At 42.9% G+C, this 21,584-nt stretch overlaps 1 protein-coding gene across 1 annotated transcript; it reads left to right on the forward strand.

Moving 5' to 3' along the window:
- The first annotated feature begins 4,290 nt into the window (after nucleotides 1-4,290).
- Nucleotides 4,291-20,815, forward strand: LOC143930369 (proteoglycan 3-like). Its single transcript, XM_077454644.1, has 6 exons — nucleotides 4,291-4,358; nucleotides 4,531-4,587; nucleotides 8,513-8,748; nucleotides 12,858-12,992; nucleotides 17,388-17,493; nucleotides 20,614-20,815. The coding sequence occupies exons 2-6, from the start codon at nucleotides 4,533-4,535 to the stop codon at nucleotides 20,670-20,672; spliced, it is 591 nt and encodes a 196-aa protein (XP_077310770.1). The 5' UTR covers nucleotides 4,291-4,358; nucleotides 4,531-4,532; the 3' UTR covers nucleotides 20,673-20,815.
- The last annotated feature ends 769 nt before the right edge of the window (nucleotides 20,816-21,584 follow it).

The raw sequence follows: 21,584 nt of genomic DNA on the forward strand, positions 1-21,584 counted from the left end.
TCAATTTTACTAGTGTCAGTTTATTTTGTCAGGTCAGGTTTACCGCAGTATATTGCAGTACATTAGCGCACATTAAACACAGTATATTGTAGTGCCTTACTACACATTTAATGCAGTATATTTCAGTGCATTATTGCAGGTTTACCGCAGTATATTTCAGTGTGTTATTGGAGTGTGTCTGTGTAGTGAGTACTCAAGTTAAGTCAAGTTTCCATTGATTAAAATGCATCCACGTACACATTCATACATCTTTATTTTATTATGTTAATAAGCCCCCCCCCCCCCCCTTCCATCATGTCTGGCAGGCCAACAAAGAGAGGCAGATGTTCCCATGGCACTGAGAGGAGGCCAGCAGTGTCTATGTCCACAGGCAAAGATTGACTTGGTCAGTCCTCAGGCAGGGCATCATTTCCTCTGTTTACTGATCTTGCACATGCTATCCAGCCACAGCATGCAGAGGAGGTAGTGCACTGGCTTACTAAACCTTCCTCATACTCCATCATCCAAGCAGAGACTAGTGCGCAGTCCCCAGCAGTTGCCAGAATGGCTTATTCTGCCTCCTTGTCCACCACCAACACCCAAAGCCCAATTTTTCCATCACTGTTTGACAGGTGCACGTAATTTAAATTTTTGACAGCAAAGCCAGTTCTTGCTTTCATTAAGAGTACTTCTATAGATTTAACATGTGTTGGCACTACCAACACGCAAAGCCCAATTTTATGTGATTTTATGTAATTATGTGATTCAGTACTTCCAGGCTTTGGACACTAAAGTGCGCCATCGGCAGCACACTCCCACTGGGATTTTATATAGCGGGAGCTGATCAGCAGGTCCCGTTGATCATTTGGTACTCTGCCTTGTTTACATAGGCAGACTGTCATTCTGTGTGTACAGAAGACATGAATCCTGTGAAACAGAAACACTGATCCCTGTCTTTAAGTAGAAAAAACACCTCCCCCACAGTAAGAAAGCACTCCCTAGGCACACATTTAACCCTTTGATCACCCCTGATGTTAATCTCTTCGCTGCCAGTGTCATTAGTACAGTGACAGTGCACATTTTTTAGCACTGATCACTGTAATAATGTCACTGGTCTCAAAAAAAAATTCAAAAGTGTAAGTTGGGTGTTCTATTTCTGCAATATTGCAGTCCCGCTATAAGTCACTGATCGCAGCCATTACTAGTAAAAAAAAAAGTTTAAAAAATAAATAAAAATAAAAATATCTCATGGTTTGTGGACGCTATAACCTTTGCGCAAATATATGCTTATTGGGGTTTCTTTTCACCAAAAATATGTAGCAGAATATATATTGCCCTAAACCGATGAAGAAATTAAATTTTTAACATTTATTTTATTTTTTTGGATGCTTTTTAGAGCAGAAAGTAAAAAATATTGTTTTTTTTTTTCAAAATTGTCGGTCGCTCTTTGTTTCTAGCGCAAAAAAATATAAAACCGCAGGGGTGATCAAATACCACCAAAGAAAAGAAAAAAAAAATTGTGGGAAAAAAGAACATCAATTTTATTTGGATAAATCGTTGCACGACAGCGCATTTGTCAGTTAAAGCAGCGTAGTGCCGTAACGCAAATATCCTGGTTATGAAAGACGGTAAACCTTCCAGAGCTGAAGTGGTTAAGGACTGTTCTCTATGTGGCTTTATCCACATCTGTGTATTATCAGATCTTTGCATGAATTGTATGCTACAATTCACAAAACCATTGCTCTGAACAGATTTGTATGACATCTTCCAATATTTGATACAGGTCTCAAGTCCATGACAATTTGTAGAAACTCGAGCATATCGAAAAAGACACTCTTCTTTTTCTTTACTGCTCTTGAGCCACTATGGCATTCTTCCGCCTTTTCCTTGAGATCACATATGTATAGTTCCTTGAGCAATTGCCATCTTGTTATCACTTTTTTCCCTAGACATATTGAAAGGTAGGCACAATGACCGGATAGAGTTCGCAAAACAAGCTATGTCATTTGAAGAGCACAAGTGGACTACAAGTGTCAGAATGCCAAGGGGGGTGTAGGTGGACTACAGGTATCAGCTTGTCAAGGGAGAGATGCAAGTGTACTAGAGGCGTCAGCATACCAAGCATGAGATGTAGGTAGACTACAAGTGTCAGCATTGCCATGGGTGAGATGTAGGTGGACTACAGGTGTCAGCTAGGGTGACCACATTTCCAAACTGCCATTCAGGGACAATTCTGGCGCAGTGGACGGGAGGAGGCTCAAAGAAATGGAGAAGTCGGACTGCTGCCAAAGTGCTGCCCTGCAGTGGCTGCGGCGGTGGCCCCGGGACTGGCAGTGACTGGGCAGTGGGCACAGGCTGGATCCTGGCTTACCAGCAGTGACGCAGGACTGAGAATGTTCAATAAAGACGCTCGTCGCTCTAGGGTGCCTGACTGCTCTCTCTCTGCTGCTGCGGCCGGAGGCAGAGAAGGAGAGAGGAGGTGGGGACTCATATCAGAGGTGCACCGCTCAGCCATAGGGTGCACTGCCCACATGTCAGCTGACGTCACTGGTTGACACAGGGCGGCCCTAGCCTAGCAACCAGTTCTGCAAATGAGTATATCAGTGTGGTGGACCATTTTTTTTTATTGTCAATCCGGGACACTGTATTATCCTGGAATGAAGGTGCCCGGGTACGGGACAAAAATCATAATTAAGGAACAATCCCAGGCAATCCGGGTGTCAGCATGCCTAGGGGGAGATGTAGGTGGACTATAAGTGTCAACATGCCAAGGGTGAGATTTAAGTACAAGACAGGTGCCAGCATGATAAGGGTGAGATACAGTGTCTTGAAAAAGTATTCATACCCCTTGACATTTTCCATATTTTGTCATGGTACAACCAAAAGCGTACATTTATTTTATTGAGATTTTATGTGATTGACCAACACAAAGTGGCACCTGATTGTGAAGTGGAAGGAAAATGATAAATGGTTTTAAAAATGTTGTGACAAATAAATATGTGAAAAGTTTGGCGTGCATTTATATTCAGCCCCCCTGAGTCAATAATTTGTAGAACCACCTTTCTAGATATCTCTACAAGCTTTGCATATCTAGAGAGTAACATATTTGTCCATTCTTCTTTGCAAAACCGCTCAAGCTCTGTCAGATTTCTTCAAGGCACTGTACATAGTAGTTCCAACATGCCCCCCTCCCCACCCCCTTCTCCCCCCATGCCACGGAAAAATGTCACACGTGAGTTGTGGTGATAATGATCACACACTCAACTAGGTTAAACCAAGCAATTCCCTGAACATTTCTTCCCACTATATACCTGTTACTGTATTCAGGACATGATGAGTCAGATAAGCCTGATCTGGAATAGACCAGGTTTATGAGATGCTCATGTGCAAAATCTTGGGCCATGACTGTATGTACAGGGATCTCACATTGAAAATCAATTACTTTCTTTATTACTACCTGGGTCATAGGTTATATTTTAATACATGTAATTTTGAATATAAAAATATTTTGCTCAAAATAGGATCAGAGGAAATATAGATGTAAGCGGATGGCATCCGAGTCAAAGACATTTGGAAATCCAAAATTTTACAGTGTTCATATTATCATAAACAATTTCCTGTATGTTGAGAGTTTTGAGTGTTCCTGTCCATCTTTTTATTTATTTTATATTATAGGGAAGAAAACAAATCTAGCAGTCATGGTGGAAACCCATCATAATAGACATGGGTGGGAACCTAACATAATAGACGTTGACGGGAGCCCCTCATAATGGATGTTGGTGGGAGCCCTTCATAATGCACATTGGTGGGAGCCCCTCATAATGGAGGTTGATGGGAGCCTCTCATAATGAATGTTGGTGAGAGCCTCTCATAATGGATGTAACAGGTGCACAAATAAAGGAACTCAGCTGAGAGATCTCAATAAAGTCCCCAAAATATAAAATAAATTGTCAGATGGTTCAACTCACCAACATCTACCAAAATTGGAAACATTTGTTTTGTGTGTAATACCCCTTAATATATCAATATATTATCGAACTATTGAAGAGAACCCACACTAGCACATACAATTCTCTGGTTGAATTAAAGGCAGTGCTAGGTAGTACAAAAATACCTCTACAATGGAAGAACACAACAGTCACTGATACAAGGCTGACAGTTGTAATTGTGTAATTGATGAAAACTGTTTTGGGAGATTACCATAACACTTTGCATCATTCATTGCACTTTTTACACTATTGTATAATCGTGGTTTAAAAGATAATAAACCACAGCTTCTGAAAATGTATGTATATAAAAGAGCACAGAGGTGTCCAAGAGACGAAGAAGCCTTTGGATGCAGAAAGAGCCCACCGCACAGACCCATCATTGACAAAAAGGTAAACACAATTTCTAAAGAACAAAACTTGGAGGAAAGAATAAAGAAAATATGCGGTGATCCCTAAAGTGATGACTGGTCTCTGGGGTTAAGTAGGGCATTAGATTTTTTTCACCTGTTGGGAAAAATATAGTAAATACTTTGACATAACCAGACTTTTTTTGCTTGTACAGACATGTATCATCTACTTCTGCTCCTTTTGTTGGGAACCATCTATGCCCAGGAACCAGGTGAGACGAAAATCGAATATATCCGTATTAGAATTTTGAGGGTAAAAAGGAAACACAATGTTAATTTTCAGTGAGAAAATGTTTAAACTTTTTATTGCTTAACCACTTGAGCTCCGGAAGGTTTACCCCCTCTTCATGACCAGGCCATTTTTTGTGATACGACACCTGGTTGTGCAATGTTTACCCAAATAAAATGTATATCCTTTTTTCCCACAAATAGAGTTTTCTTTTGGTGGTATTTGATCACCTCTGCGGTTTTTATTTTTTGCGCTATAAACAAAAAACAAAACAATATTTCTTACTTTGTGCTATAAAACACTACAAAAAAATGTAAAAAAACTTTTTTAAATCAATTTAGGCCAATATGTATTCTGCTACATGATTTTGGTAAAAAAAAATCCAATAAGCTTTTATTGATTGTAGACGCAATAACTTTTGTGCACTTTTGTGGGATAGATTTACAGAACTTTTATTTATTTATTTTTTACTAGTAATGGCAGTGATTAGTGGCATTTAGCGGGACTGCAACATTGCAGTGGACAAATTGGACACTAAGTGACCCTTTTTTGATGACCAGTGACACCAACACAGTTTATCAGTGCTAAGAATATGTATTGTCACTGTACTGATGACACTGGCAGGGTGGGTAGGGGTAAACATCAGGGGCGATCAAAGGGTTAAATGTGTTCCTAGAGCATGCTTTATAACTGTGGGTGATGTACTTTTATGTGAGAAGGCAGAGATCAGTGTTCCTGCTTAACAGAAACACAGGATCTCTTCCTACCCTACTAACAGAACAGTGATCTGCCTTGTTTACATTGGCAGACCACAGTTCGGTGTCTCTCAGAAATGATAGGCGGGTCCCAGCGGACACCTAGTGGAATTCTAAGAAGCCTTATGCCGCGTACACACGATCAAACAAGCGGGTGGAAAAGTCTGGCAAACTCAAGTCCGCCAGACAATCCCCCGTGTGTAGCCTCCGGCATACTTTTTTGACCCGAAAGTACGGCGGACTTAGAAAGTAGTTTTGCACTCCAATCTTCCCGCCAGACTCGCATTTCGGCGGACAATCCGGCAGTGTGTGTGCCAGTCCGCCGTACTTTTGAAATGAGCAGACTTTTCCCGCCCGGAGAAAAGTCCGCTCATTTCGAGCTGGTCTCCAGGTAGGCGGGGCCCGTAAAGGAGACGTCGCTGGCCCCGCCACCTGGTATGGACTTAAAGGGGAACCCCCTATGCCGAAAAAAATCGGCGTGGAGGTCCCCCCAAGTCCACATCAGACCCTTGTCCGAGCACGCTACCCGGCCGGCCAGGAAAGGGGGGACGAGCGAGCGCCCCCCCCCCCCCCCCCCTCCTGAGCCGTACCAGGCCGCGTGCCCTCAACATGGGGGGTGCCTTGGGGAAGCACCTCTTCACCTTCACCAAAGCACCTTGTCCCCATGTTGATGAGGACAAGGGCCTCTTCCCGACAACCCTGGCCGTTGGTTGTCGGGGTCTGCGGGCGAGGGGCTTATCGGAATCCGGGAGCCCCCTTTAATAAGGGGGCCCCCGGATACCGGCCTCCCACCCTATGTGAATGAGTATGGGGTACAATGTACCCCTACCCATTCACCTGTAAAATAAAGTACAAAAAAAACACAACACACAAGATAAAATAGTTTATTGCACAGCTCCGGGGGTCTTCCGTCTTCGGGGGTCTTCTCGTCGGACTCCTCCGCTATCTTCTTGTAGCTCTTTTACTAGCGGAGGAGTCCGGCTTTCTTCCTCGCCGCCGCCCTCTTCTTCCGACTTCGGGGGTCTTGTCCCCCCTCTTCGGTTCTTCTGCCGGACCACCACGCCTTCTTATAGCTCTTTTACAGGCGGTGGCCCGGTCTTCTGTCGCCGCTGTCGCCACCGCCGTCTTCTGTTCTGTTCTTCTCTTCTTCTTCTTCTTCAGATGTTGCCTCGTCGAGTCCTCCGCTCACAATGGCTCTGACCGGGCACGCGGCGACTTATATAGGGATATAGCCTATTATGATGTCACAGTCCCAGCATTCTCTGCTCGTTCGTCCCCCCTTTCCTGGCCGGCCGGGTAGCGTGTTTGGACAAGGGTCTGATGTGGACTTGGGGGGACCCCCACGCCGATTTCGGCGTTGGGGTTCCCCTTTAAGTCCATACCAGGTGGCAGGGCCAGCGACGTCTCCTTCGCGGGCCCTGCTTACCTGGAGATGTGCTCGAAATGAGCGGACTATCCTCTGCGTGTGTGGGCGAGTCAGTTCATTTCAAAAGTAGGGCGGATAGTATGGCGGACTTAGTACGCCGTATTAGTCCGCTGAAAAAGTGCCGTGTGTGGGCAAGTAGCCCGTTCAGAAAGTCCGACGGACAGTCTGACGGGAAGTCCGCCAGACTAAGTCCGTCGGACAGACGGCTACGTGTGTACGCGGCTTTAGATAGCAGTAACATTGACAGGGGTTCTTGTCCTAGTCCAAACATTTTGGCTGGACATACACTTTAATACAGTTCATTTGTTCTCAGAGAATAGGATACAGGAACTTAACTATGCACCCCAGGGTAGGGGAGAGGGGGATTGAGCATGCCGCAGTTACTGGGTGTGGGAGGGTCCTAAAGGGACATTAAATATTAGGAGGGTGCTAGGTAACAGGTGCAGGATTCAGCTGGGTGCTAGGTTAAAAATGCAGGGTTCTGGAGGGAGCTATGTACAAGGTGCAGAGTTTTGGAGGGTGCTAGGTACAGGGAGCAGGGTTCAGGAGGGTGCAAGGTACAGGGTGCGGGGTTCAGGAGGGTGCAAGGTACAGGGTGCAGGGATCAGTAAGGTGCTAGGTATGGGTTGCAGAGTTTAAAAGAGTGCTTGGTACAGGGTGTAGAGATCAGTTGGGTGCTAGGTACAGGGTGCAGGGTTCCACCACTGAATCCCCAATCCTGACAGAATTGTCTTCCCCTCCCAGCACATGCCCCCATCCATCTTCCTGTACAAATACCACACTAAATGCTTTCTATCCTCCACCACCCCCCTCAAGTCTCCCCTCCCAACACAGACTTCAGATACAGTGTGGCTTGGTGCAGGGAGGGAGATGGCCTTCCTCCCTGGCTCCTCCTCAAGACCTGTCATAAGACAGGTCAGAGCTGAGGAGGAGCCTAGCGAAAGCTTCCCTGGCTCTAGTGTGATAAGCAGTGGTGAGAGATGCTGCGGGTGTGGAGAATCGCAACAGGGCAACGCCTTGATACCCATCATTAGTACACCAGCTGTGCCCGGGGAGGGTTCAGTGCAGTGATCCGGACAGGATTGCTGTCACTTCTAAATACAAAAGCCTTGCTTCTATGCTTCAAAGTGATAGTAGTGAGTGGAACGCACAGGGCCAGCGCCGGAGGTGGCAGAACTCCAGGCAGGTGCATTAAGGCAATGAATAGTGTTTAGGAGACCTTAATCAAACACAGAAAAATACTGAAACACACACACAGATCCATTGCTCCAATCAAGGCTGGCTTCTCCTGTACATGAACAACCTGGTGTCAGATTTTACAGTCCGGCCCTTTTGAAAAAAAAATAAAAAATCAGCTTCAGTCCAATTAGCTCTTCTTGCAGTATTTTATTTTTATTTTTAATAATCAATGCGCTGACTGCATACAAAAAAACAGCCTTTTCCTGATGCATTTCACCAATCTTCCTTTAAACATCATGATTTGGTAAATATATTTCATGTTTAAAAAGTACACACTTAAAAGTATTTGTATAAATGGGGGTTAGCTCTGGTGTAGCTCTAATCTTGCCTGCAGCAATGAAAATTCAAACCTACCTTTCATTGTGTACAAGACAAAATGCTGTCTCCTATGTGCTGTATGTTTCCTATGTTAATAAAAAACTTTTTGAACAGAAAATTCAAACCTACTTGTAAACCATCTTAACGTTTTTAATTTATTTTTTGTTAAGATGATTGCTCTCAAGATGACTCGATGTCTCAAGATGAAATAGAGGATCCAAATCGCCAAGAGAATTACTGTGATATGCCTGATACCCTGGAGACAAGCCATTTAAATGACTGCCAGTTGGGGAAATGCCACAATGTCTCTATAGAAATAAATAAAAGATTTGGTGATGTTTGTCCAGACAAAAGTACCTGTTACTATCGAGCTTTCAACTGCCCCACATCCTTTCAGAGGGCTCAGGTTAGTGAAAATCTTACAGAAGTTGTTTTTTTCCCCTCAGTTTTTATTAGACACAGAACAATATGAAATAGATAGGTGGGAGGATGAGGTGGCATACAAGAAACAGAGATGATGGGTGGCAGCACAAAAATAGAAACCAATCTGCAACATTTTACAGCCCAGACTAAAAGCCACTTTTGTAACTATAAGATCATTTCAGGATAAGCAAAGACAGTAAATTGATGCTTAACCCAAAGGTGATTTTAGTTATGGAGGGAAGCTACTATGTTTAGTTAGGCCCTGGCTTCTCATATGTCAAGTCTACAAGTTTTTAAAGAGCATGCTTGATAAAGTTTTGTGATATTATGGCTAAAATATGTCCTCACCTAATATTTCCACCTTATTGTCTCTTCTAATTAGTGACCATGGTTCTTAATCATTGTTCTTCCCACAGTAGGTTGCAAAGCAGTTTTGTGACTGGGTGCTATACATAGTCACGGTGGGGATAGTAGAAGGTACACAAACATATCAGTTTTTTAAATCAGCTCTCTGATATTTAATTTAAACTTCAAATTGGAATTTATCTATAAACAAGACTTTATGAATAGAGATGGGTGAATGTGCCTGGATTCAATTTGCCAAGGTTTCACCAAATCATGATAGAAATTCAGCAAACCTGAACTAATGCCGCATACACACAAGTGGAATGTCAGAGGGAAGCTTTTTGTTGTATATTCCAATCATGTGTATGCCCCATCGTACTTTTTACATCGAAAATTCTGATGGACTTAGAAATAGAACATGTTCTAAATATTTCCAACGGAACCAATGTCTATCGGGAAAACCGTTCGTCTGTATGCTGTTCTGACAGACCAAAAGTGACATATGCTCTGAAGCAAGTACGAGATGGAAGCTATTGGCTACTGGCTATTGAAATTCCTTTTTCTAGTCCCATCGTATGTGTTGTATGTCACCGCATTCTTGACAATTGCAATTTGGTGTGATTGAAGGTTTTTCCGGTGTAGTTCCGCTGAAACCCTCTTGCGTACACACAGAGTTTATTCCGTCGTGTGTACAGGACATTAGAGGTGATTCCTTTTGAAAGGCAAATATTGTTAAATTCTGGCCATTTTTAAGACTAATCATTTCCGTGAAAAAAGGCATAGGAAGCTCAACACTGCCAGGGGGGACATGTACCAGTGTATTTTTTTAAATGCTATATGGAAGGGAGAGTGTCTTTTAATTCGGCTTGGAGAGCAACATTGAGAATTCACAAAACCTAACTATGCGTGGAGTCACTTGACAACATATACTGACAAATTTTGATTTGAATTTTATTTTAAAATGAGCTTCAATTTCATACAACAGCGCCCATTCTGATTTATTCCAGTTTAAAAAAAAAGTTTTTTTCAGGTAACTTTAGCAGTTACCAATGCTTTTTTTCTTCAAATGGCAATATGCCAACTTTGACCAGCAAATAGAAATTGGCCCGTAATTTGCTGTGGCTGTCCTTTTTTCTGAAAATGCAAAGCTGTCCTTTATCTCCCCTCTATCAATTACTATCAAGAATTCATTAAAAATTAGAAGACTACCGATATTTAGCAGGATAAAATTGTCCAGCAGCAGGAAAATTTTAATTTTTATCTTTCGTAAATCTGGGCCTAGTGTTGCTATTTATAAGCTGCAGTTTTACTATAAGAATTAGGATATTTTGAGGCTATAGCAGTGTAAAAATGGTCAGCAGTAGGGCAGGTTTGTTTAGAAATCATAGGCTTAACTGGTGTATGCCTACATTTTTTAATACCTATGGGAACAGAGGTGGGGGGGGGGGGGGGGTGAGGGGTTGCATGTTAAATGTGAGCCATATGCTCACAGTGATAATAGGACACTCTTCACTTCTGCAGCTACTTCTTAGGACAGTCCCTTTAACAATAGCCCAGGGAATGGACAGCACTAGAATACTATAAGCAATGTTCAAGGCCATGCAAGCCTCAGTATTAATGCACCAGGAGTTAACAGCAACAACAGTCACCCAGGTCCTGCTCAGGTCAATGGTCACTGGGATGCCTAACTGCTGTGTTAGGTAGACATTTCCTTAGTGGATTCTTCAGACCAAATCCTAGGTGCAAATCCCCCTTTTTAGCTTCAGATATTCGTAGTAAATAGGCCCCTCAGCTTTAGCATAGTTGGGACCTCAATGAACTCTTGGTAAATGTCAGCTGGGCTACCTGAGAGGGCAGTAGCCCTCCAGGCTGGGAACCTCACCTGGACAAGACCCAGCCTTCCCCAGATTATTTACATGTTTTGCAGCCACCTATTAGTCACGTCGCCCCAGGGATAGGCTGAGACTCAAAACATATTCAGGTTACTCCTTTGATCTGCTCCACTGCTATGTTCTGGAATGCTCCAGAAGGGAGGGGCCAACAAGCTTGCAGCCTGTGGGACCTTGATCAGTTCACTGATTTCATAGGAGTTCAAAAAGAACAAAATTTAACTGATAGCATAGGATCTAACTAGGAGCGTACTACATCATACAGGGGTGTGCTGCAAACAAAAAAAATCTTAAAGAACAGATGGTCAGGAAATTCTATAATCAACTTACCATATAAAAACACACCAAGGAAATACAAACTCTAAAAAAAATGGCCTTTATTTCAGGGGTGGTATTTTAAAGGAAGCTTTGCACAAAAAAATTACTATGGTCAGAACAGCAAATAAAAGTGACTTTTGAGCTCCAATCATCTACAAGATAACATGAAAGACAAAAAAGGCAGGAATGGGTTAATTGGTGTAGGAGCTAGCACTCTGAATCAAAGAACAGTTTCCCAGCTGACCGGAATCTCTCCCTATGCAGTTTATTAGCTTTCTCCATGCTTTCCCTGCATCAGCTTCCAATTTACTATGGCTGCTCTGTGTCCCCCTTTAATAGTGGGGGGGCTGCTTTATCCAAAATACCCCTTATTAGCCCTTATAGATTAAAAACCATTATGGTATTATGGTTAAAAAAAAAACCCTCTCCTAAGTGAATCACAAACATAGAATTCACCTCAAACCCATGGAACATAAACATGAATCTTATCCCCATTTCTGTGCCTTTGTCGTATTTTTGTTTTTGGTCTGTCACAAAATGTTCTGTCATAGAATTGCTGTCAATTTAAATGCTTTTTAAAATATTCAGGTGAAGTTCAAGTGATTTTTCAAATAAAATATGGGGCTATCAAAAAAGTTCATTGCATAACGGATATATACAGTAATTGAAAGGAATCTGACCCTTTTGTTTCAATATTTTGAGTTATTTTCCTCTTAGGAAAGGCCAATGACATTATGCTACATTTTCTCACATTCTCCTAATCTTAATGCATTTGTTAAAGGAATGCTACAAAGTATGAAACTCAGTTAAAAATAAACTTTTACTTTACTGGTTCTTCGAGCAGGTGCTGCCAAATTTGTTGCTACTTAGCCCTAAACATCATGCTAAGGTCACATGTATGGAGGGATTCTATAAACATATTTGTCACCCCTTAGATGTTTGTGGACACCTGACCATCACACATATGTGAGCCCCCTATTTGCAGCTACAACAACCTTCACTTTTCTGAGTAGGCTTTCCACAACATTTAGGGTTGTGTCTGTTGGAATTTCTGTTCACTCGGAAAAAGCAATATTGTGAGGTCAATATTGACATTGGATGAGAAGATCTGGCTCTTCATCAGTGGTCGGATTCTTCATAGAAGCATTTATTAGGGTTGATTTAAAGGTTCTTTACAGCACCCTCAAGTTTCTCTATGCCAACCTGGCCAAACCATGTCATCATGTCTTTATGGAGCTGGCTTTGTGCGCAGTCACATTGGAATTGTTGCTACAAAATTGAAAGCACAAAATTGCCAAAAATATATGCTGTAGTATTAACAAAACCCTTTACTGGAAAGAATGTAATCATTTAAAGGGGTATTTTCATACTTTTGGCCATATTTTCGATATGATGGTCAGATGACCTCAAACTTTTGGTCATATAGAGTGTAATTGATTGTTAACCTGTTGTGTTTTTTTTCTTTTTGGCATAAGTGGCTCAGTAATAATGTATTTACATGAACTGATATATTCATTATCCTTTTCCACTTCTTCCATAGAATTCCTGCAGGTGTCACAGAGGGAATCTGAGTTCAGTTTATAATGGGTGGGCCAATAATCAGATTAGATGTGTTGCACAGAGAGCATGTTCAAACCGGCAATATGCATGGATTGGTGTGTGGAAACCTGCCAATGTAAGTGACAGTTTATATTATCATACTATAAGAAATGCTACTCAATCTCTATGTTATGGAGAGGAGGAACAAAGGGATTAAAAAGGCTTTGTAATGAAAACACTTGAAAGGATGAACATCTTCTTAAACTTAAAATCCCCAAAAAGAAGAAATTAATTTGCTACTTAACCACTTACAGACCGGACCATTTTGCTGGTCAAAGACCAGACCACTTTTTGCGATTCGGCACTGCGTCGCTTTAACTGACAATTGCGTGGTCATGCGTCGTGGCTCCCAAACAAAATTGAAGTTCTTTTTTTCCCACAAATAGAGCTTTCTTTTGGTGGTATTTGATTGCCCCTGCGGTTTTTATTGTTTGCGCTATAAACAAACATAGAGCGACAATTTTGAAAAAAAAAACGAATTATTTTTTACTTTTTGTTATAATAAATATCCCCCAAAAATATATATATATATATAAAAAAAATTTTCCCTCAGTTTAGTCCGATACGTACAGTATTCTTCTACATATTTTTGGTAAAAAAAAAATCGCAATAAGTGATTGGTTTGCGCAAAAGTTATAGCGTTTACAAAATAGGGATAGTTTTATGGCATTTTTATTAATAATTTTTTTTTTACTAGTAATGGCAGTGATCAGCAATTTTTATTGTGACTGCGACATTGCGGCGGACACATCGGACATTTTTGACACATTTTTGGGACCAGTCATTTATACAGTAATCACTGCTATATAAATGCAGTAATTCTTGTGTAAATGACACTGGCAGTGAAGGGGATAACCAGTGGATGGCAGTGTAGGGGTTAAGTGTTCCTAGGGGTGTGTTACTAAATTTGGGGGGGCTGGGCTTTCATTTAGTGAACACTGATCTCTACTCCAATCACATGGAGCAGAGATCAGCGTCACTAGTTGCTAGGTAGAATGGGGAAATGCTGTTTACACAGCATTTCCTCCATTCAGCCGCCCCGTGAGACGATCATGGGTATGCCCGCGGTGATCGAGTCCACGGGACCCGCGACTGGACTCACGGGGGTCCCGACCGGCACGCAAGCGCGCCGCCACCGGGGCGCACGCGATGGCAGGGCGGCATTAAAGATTGGACGTACCTGTACGCCAATATGCCTGCCCGTGCCATTCTGCCGACATACATCAGCGTTCACCGGTCGGGAACCGGTTAAAGGCGGTTAAAGGCAGGACACAACAATCAATAATGAATAGGTTTTTAAAAACAGTTACTTAGCCTTATGTGCATATAGTATTTTTTGCACAGAATAATCTTCATCAGTTTCCTGCCTCCTGTATCTTAAAAGGTCTTCTTGTGATTTTACAGGTTTCCTACTAAAGATCTCTTATTCATTTTTCGAAACATTATTGGAACTACACATTAATCAAAACCACATGACTATTATAATTTGAAATACTGTGGTATTTATTTCATTTTTGTGGTCATTGGCTTCTTCATAGCATGTAGGGTTGTAGCAGAACTTTTAAATCATTTTTCTTTTAGCCCATCACTAGGTTCCATCCCTTTTTTCATTTTCATAAATATTTGTAGATCTGTCTGATCACACTTTTTTTTTTTAAATGGTCAAGGATCACCATCTTAACAAGACAACAGTGCCATCTTAGCCTTGTTTAGATGTGATCAGCTAAGCAACCAGCCATTTGAGGGATTAATAGTTCAGCTTAGAGCCGACATAAACACCCTAGAAACTGTGACTGTTATCAACAGAGGCATGACTTGAATTTAATTGTTTTTGGAAACCAAAAGAAGTGCAAGTTTTCAAAAAAACAAACAATCATAAACACCTAATTGGATTCTGCATCTTTTCCCTGCCATGAGTGGTCACATGACTGCTGATTGCTTTCTTTTTCGGTGAGCACAGAGTGGTAGCTGTCAGTCACTTGCTTTCTGCTCTGCCCCTTCAGTGCTTACAGGAGCATCGGGCTGAAGAGGGGGTGGGAGAAGCTTGCTAAGGGTTCCCGGCGGTGAGCTGAGAGGCTCAACCAGCTGCCAGTCAGGCATCTGGGCAGATCCCTAATTACTGTAGGGATCCCTGCAGAACCTGGTCCGCTCTGTGGCATCAGCCAATAGCGGGCTTTGGCCAACTAAATCTGGGTCACAGGAGTGCAGAATTAAATCCACCCCTGTGACTCAGAAGAAGTATGGCAAAAATAACATTGTTTAGTTGTGCTTTAGGACCTTAGAATTCCATCTATCTACAGTGCCTTGAAAAAGTTACAAACAAAACCGTAAATGTATTTTATTGGGATTTTATGTGATCGACCAACACAAAGTGGCACATAATTGTGAAGTGAAAGGAAAATTATAAATGGTTTCAAAATGTTTTACAAATAAATATTTCAAAGTTTAGCATGCATTGGTATTCAGCCCCCCTGAGTCAATACTTTGTAGATGTGCAAGGCTGGTAGAGACATCCTCAAAAAGACTTGGTTCTGCAGAGCGAAATGTTTGCCCATTCTTTTTTGTAAAATAGCTCAAGCTCTGTCAGATTGTATGGGGAGCATCTGTGAGCAGAATTTTTCAAGATAAAAGATCCACAGATTCTCAATTGGATTTAGGTCTGGACTTTGACTGGGCCATTCTAACATATGAATATGCATTAATCTAAACCATTTCATTGTAGCTCTGGCTGTATGTTTAGGGTCGTGGTCCAGTTGGAAAGTAAACCTCTGCCCCAGTCGCATGTCTTTTAAATATTTTTGCAGACTCTAACAGGTTTTCTTATGAGATTGCCTGGTGTTTGGGTCCATTCATCTTTCCATCAACTCTAACCAGCTTCCCTGTCCTTGTTGAAGAAAAGCATCCCCACAACATGATGCTGCTCCCATCATGTTTCACAGTGGGGATAGTGTGTTCAGGTGATGTTCAGTGTCAGTTTTCCACCACACACAGCGTTTTGCTTTTAGACCAAAAAGTTCAATTTTGGTCTCATCTGACCAGAGCCCCTTCTTCCACGTTTGCTTTGTCCCCCACATGGCTTCTCGCAAACTGCAAATGGAACTTCCATTCAACAATGGCTTTCTTCTTGCTACTCTTCCATAAAGGCCAGATTTGTGGAGTGCATGACTAATAGTTGTCCCGCGGATAGATTCTCACACCTGAGCTGTGGATCTCTGCAGCCCCTACAGAGTTACCATTGGCCTCTTGGCTGCTTCTCTGATTAATGCTCTCCTTCCCCAGCCTGTCAGTTTAGGTAGACGGCCATGTCTTGGTAGGTTTGCAGTTGTGCCATACTCTTTCCATTTTTGGTTGATGGATTGAACAGTGCTCAGTGAGATGTTAAAAGCATTGGGATATTATTTTATAGCCTAATCCTGCTTTAAACTTCTCCACAACTTTATCCCTGACCTGTCTGGTGTGTTCCTTGGCCTTCAGGATTATGTTTGTTCACACTAAGATTCTCTAAAAAAACCTCTGAGGACTTCACAGAACAGCTGTATTTATACTGAAATTAAATTACACAAAGGTGGACTCAATTTACTAATTGGGTGACTTTTGAAGGCAATTGGTTCCACTAGATTTTAGTTAGGGGTATCAGAGTAAAGGGGGCTGAATACAAATGCACAGCACACATTTCACATATTTATTTGTAAAGACTTTTGAAAACCATTTATAATTTTCCTTCCACTTCCTAATTATGTGCCACTGTGTATTGGTCTATCACATAAAATCCCAATAAAAGACATTTAAGTTTTTGGTTGTAACATGACAAAGTGTGGAAAATGTCAATGGGTATGAATATTTTTACAGGTAGCTGTATGTATTTGTACATGTTGATCATATTCCCCCTTAATCTCCTCTTCTCAAGAGAGAATACATTCAGTTCATCTAATGTTTCCTCATAGCTGAGCTTCTCCATGCCTCTTATCAGTTTGGTTGCCCTTCTCTACACTTTCTCCAGTTCCCAGATATCCTTTTTGTGAACTGGTGCCCAAAGCTGAACAGGATATTCCATATCTTACCAATAATTTGTACAGGGGAACAATGATATCTTTCTCTCTCTCTCTCTCTGGAGCCCATACCTCTCTTAATACAAGTAAGGACTTTGCTTGCTTTGGAAACACATTCCTATCTTGATCTGTTTCTTTGCCTGAGTGCTTGTACAAGAACCACTTAAGCTGGCCATACACTAGTAGAATTTTGTGTTTTAAGAATGTTTGTGCAGTTTTCTGCTTATTGAAGCAGCTACCATGATCTGTGTTAGGAAAAGTAGGAGGATCTTTTGAGATGACTTGACTGTTACATTGATAATGGAACCAAAGAGGGATTTATATTAAATATAGCTATTGCTAACAGTGGAGTTTATCTTTAGTAATAATGTATTTCTTGCTCACTAACAAACATACTGCACATATCTATTTTTCTTTAATAGTCGTGTGCCTATATAAATTCTTCTGGAAGCAGAGTGACCTACACCAACTTTGCTTGTGGACAGTATCGAAGATGCGGAACCTGGTGTGTGGCCATGAATTTGTCAAGTAAGTAACAAAAAACATAGAATAAAGCAATTCAATATTTGTTATTTTATTTTTCTATGACATCTTTAATGGGACAGTCTACTCAAAAAACGATTTTCATGTTTCTTAGAATATACTTTAACATCCATCTGTTCCTGTCTCACTGCAAAAATTTTATTTTTATATTACTGATAATGTGTTTTTGGTAAATTCCTATCGTACTGGAGAGAGTGAGGGGTGGGTGGCTGTGTTGACTAATGGAATTAGAGACAAAGTGGAGTTCAGAAACACCTAATGTACATTTAAAGTACAACCAAAGGCTCCTCTATGATAGTCTAAACCAGTACCTAATCCATTTACTATGTGAAGCACAAGCCTCATAAAGTAAACCAAAAGCATCCTTGAATTAGCCAAAGCCTATGATCATTTTCTCAGACACAGTCTACAGAATGGTAACTCAGCTCTGAACTCAGGCGCAGTGCAGCATTATTGGCACACCAGCATTGGAAAATGCATTAAGTGGACTTCATTGGCAGGATCAATAGGAATTTGCATCTGTGATTACAAGTGTCTCTTATGCCGCGTACACACGTAGCCGACTATCGGGCGGACTTAGTCCGGCGGACTTTCCGAACGGGCTACTTGCCCACACACGGCACTTTTTCAGCAGACTAATACGGCGTACTAGGTCCGCCGGACTATCCGCCGTACTTTTGAAATGAACGGACTCGCCCACACACGAGGAGGAAATTCCGCTCATTTTGAGCGCGTCTCCAGGTAGCCGGGGCCAGCGAAGGAGGCGTCGCTGGCCCCGTCGCCTGGTATGGACTTAAAGGGGAACCCCAACGCCGGAAAAAACGGTGTGGGGGTCCCCCCCAGGTCCACATCAGATCCTTGTCCGAGCACGCTACCCGGCTGGCCAGGAAAGGGGGAGGGCGAGCGAGCCTCCTGAGCCGTACCAGGCCGCGTGCGCCCTCAACATGGGGGGTGCCTTGGGGAAGGGGGGGCGCACAGCCCCCTTACCCCAAAGCACCTTGTCACCATGTTGATGAGGACAAGGGCCTCTTCCCGACAACCCTGACCGTTGGTTGTCAGGGTCTGCGGGCGGGGAGCTTATCGGAATCCGGGAGCCCCCTTTAATAAGGGGCCCCCGGATACCGGCCCCCCACCCTATGTGAATGAGTATGGGGTACAATGTACCCCTACCCATTCACCTGTAAAATAAAGTAAAAAAACACACAACACACAAGGGTTAAAATAGTTTATTGCACAGCTCCAGGGGTCTTCCATCTTCGGGGGTCTTCTCGCCGGACTCCTCCGCTATCTTCTGCTAGCTCTTTTGCTAGCGGTGGAGCCCGGCTTTCTTCTTCGCTGCCGCCCTCTTCTTCTGACTTTGGGGGTCTTGTCCCCCTCTTCAGTTCTTCTTGCCGGGCCACCGCGGCTTCTTCTAGCTCTTTTACAGGCGGTGGCCTGGTCTTCTGTCGCTGTTTTCTGTTCTTCTCTTCAGATGTTGCCTCGTCGCTCTCTCTGCTCACAATGACGGGGACAAGGCGCGGGGCGACTTATATAGGGACATCACCGGATGATGTCCCTGCCCAGTATGATGTCACAGTCCCAGAGGATGCTGGGACTGTGACATCATATTAGGCGGGGACATCATCCGGTGATGTCCCTATATAAGTCGCCGCACGTCGCGTCTGTGCCATTGTGAGCGCAGGATGCGACGAGGCAAGATCTGAAGAGAAGAACAGAAGACGGCGAAAGCGGCGACAGAAGACCGGGCCACCGCCTGTAAAAGAGCTAGAAGAAGGCGCGGTGGCCCGGCAAGAAGAACCGAAGAGGGGGACAAGACCCCCGAAGTCGGAACAAGAGGGCGGCAGCGAAGAATAAAGCCGGGCTCCTCCGCTAGTGAAAGAGCTAGCAGAAGATCGCAGAGGAGTCCGGCTAGAAGACCCCTGAAGACGGAAGACCCCCGGAGCTGTGCAATAAACTATTTTAACCCTTGTGTGTTGTGTTTTTTTTTACTTTCTTTTACAGGTGAATGGATAGGGGTACATTGTACCCCATACTCATTCACATAGGGTGGGGGGCCGGTATCCGGGGGCCCCCTTATTAAAGGGAGCTCCCGGATTCCAATAAGCCCCCCGCCCGCAGACCCCGACAACCAACGGCCAGGGTTGTCGGGAAGAGGCCCTTGTCCTCATCAACATGGGGACAAGGTGCTTTGGGGTGGGGGGGCCGTGCCCCCCTTCCCCAAAGCACCCCCCATGTTGAGGGCATGTGGCCTGGTATGGCTCAGGAGGGGGGGCGCTCGCTCACTCCCCCTTTCCTGGCCGGCCGGGTAGCGTGCTCGGACAAGGGTCTGATGTGGACCTGAGGGGGGGGGGGCCTACGCCGATGATTTTTTTTTTTCTTTTTTTTTTTGGTGTTGGGGTTCCCCTTTAAGTCCATACCAGGTGACGGGGCCAGCGACGCCTCCTTCGCTGGAGATGCACTCAGAATGAGCGGACTTTTCACCGGGCGGGGAAAGTACGCTCATTTCAAAAGTACGGCGGACTGGCACACGCACGGCCGGATTGTCCGCCGAAATGCGAGTCCAGCGGGAAGATTGGAGTGCAAAAATACTTTAATAAGTCCGCTGTAGTTTTGGGTAAAAAAAGTCCGCCGGAGGCTACACACGGGTGGATTGTCCGGCGGACTTGAGTTTGCCGGACTTTTCCACCGGATTGTTTGATCGTGCGTACGCGGCATTAGTCCCCCTGCACTTATAAATATTTGCTGTACCACTTTTTATTGAAAGGCCATCTTTCTACTTTAAATTTACAGTGCACCAGACACTGTATAATTGAAATGGCTTGGGCAGCAGGAGGGGGGAGAGTTCCTGTACCACCCATTATGTCTTTGTGGTCAAAGTGGTCACATTTTACAAATTAAAGCAGCTTATATGGCACAAAAGTAACTAAAATTCCTTGAAAATATTTTGGACTAGAATTCAATAAAGCTCAATTCTGTCCAAAAATCTATTTTGTGGTTTTAAATAGTAGGGAATGGGGTTTATAACCTTTTTTCAAGAAAGACAGTTTGCATACCATACATATATTGCTTATTTGCTTAACACCTTTGTCCTGTTTTGTCTTTCAGATGGTCTATGGTATACTTTCAACTGTTGCACTTCACTGCCCTTCATTTGTACCATCTAAGAGTGGAGGGTCTACAAAGGCTTCTGACCTCAATCTCCAAAGTTCCTGTCACAAAATGTCTCAATTGTCTGCTTTCAACTACATCGTCCCCTGCTTTATATACTACATGCTGCTTTTTAAATAAATCATAAATGCATTTAGAATTGTTTTCTGTGTTGTTGTTTTTAAATTTGTGGCTTCCAACAAAAGTCATGGTTTTGCTGGTTTACCATACAAAACTAAGCTTGATTTCAAATACTGTCTGCCTAGCTTTGACCCTTGGGTTCAACCTTATTCCCTACAACACAACCTGGCTTCTGAGCTGCTGTAATATTAGAACACTCTGATTTTTAGTTTGTTCAGTTGCTTTAGATCTAATTCTTAGCCATCAAAGGAGAAGGTTTGCAACTTTCAAAAAATAATGATTTACGAAAATTATTTTCCTGCTCCCCTCTATGTAGAGTCAAGTAGCTAATGTCATTTTAAGTGCATCAATCTTTGTAGCTCCTTTTAGTATTATATGGGATATAGGACTAGCAAAAGTGTTCTCTTTAGCTGTTTGAGGCAAGGAAAATGTGTCTTTGTGTATAAAATTTGCATATTTATTTCCTCACACATTTTTTTTTGTCCTCTGCAATTTTCCCATTCAGCACCCCAGTGTGCCTGGGAACATCTTATAGTTAGTTTGAAAAAAGTACAAAAAGTCTCACTAGTTCAACCAATAGGAAAAATTTAATAAATAGAAAACCCAGGGTCATCTTTAAGGAAGAACAAAAGAGGCAGCTGCCCTGAACCCCGTCATGGTTGTGGGGCCCAAAGCAGCTGTCTCATACTTACCAACTATCCTGGTTTAAATTCTCTTGTCCCTTGAAGTTTTAGTACCGTGCTGTGTCCTGATATCTCAGTATTAGGCTTTGTTAATAATGCTGCCCA

This window comes from Lithobates pipiens, unplaced genomic scaffold (genome assembly GCF_037356315.1).
Source record: "Lithobates pipiens isolate NorthernLeopardFrog02 unplaced genomic scaffold, aLitPip1_a1.2 Scaffold_25, whole genome shotgun sequence".
Lineage (NCBI taxonomy): Eukaryota > Metazoa > Chordata > Amphibia > Anura > Ranidae > Lithobates > Lithobates pipiens.

Excerpts from the sequence above, each read along its gene's own strand:
- LOC143930369 (XM_077454644.1), top strand. The coding sequence starts at position 4,533 with ATGTATCATCTACTTCTGCTCCTTTTGTTGGGAACCATCTATGCCCAG. Across the intron at positions 4,588-8,512 it reads CATCTATGCCCAGGAACCAG|ATGATTGCTCTCAAGATGAC; the intron begins GTGAGACGAAAA and ends TTTTTTGTTAAG. Across the intron at positions 8,749-12,857 it reads CATCCTTTCAGAGGGCTCAG|AATTCCTGCAGGTGTCACAG; the intron begins GTTAGTGAAAAT and ends CTTCTTCCATAG.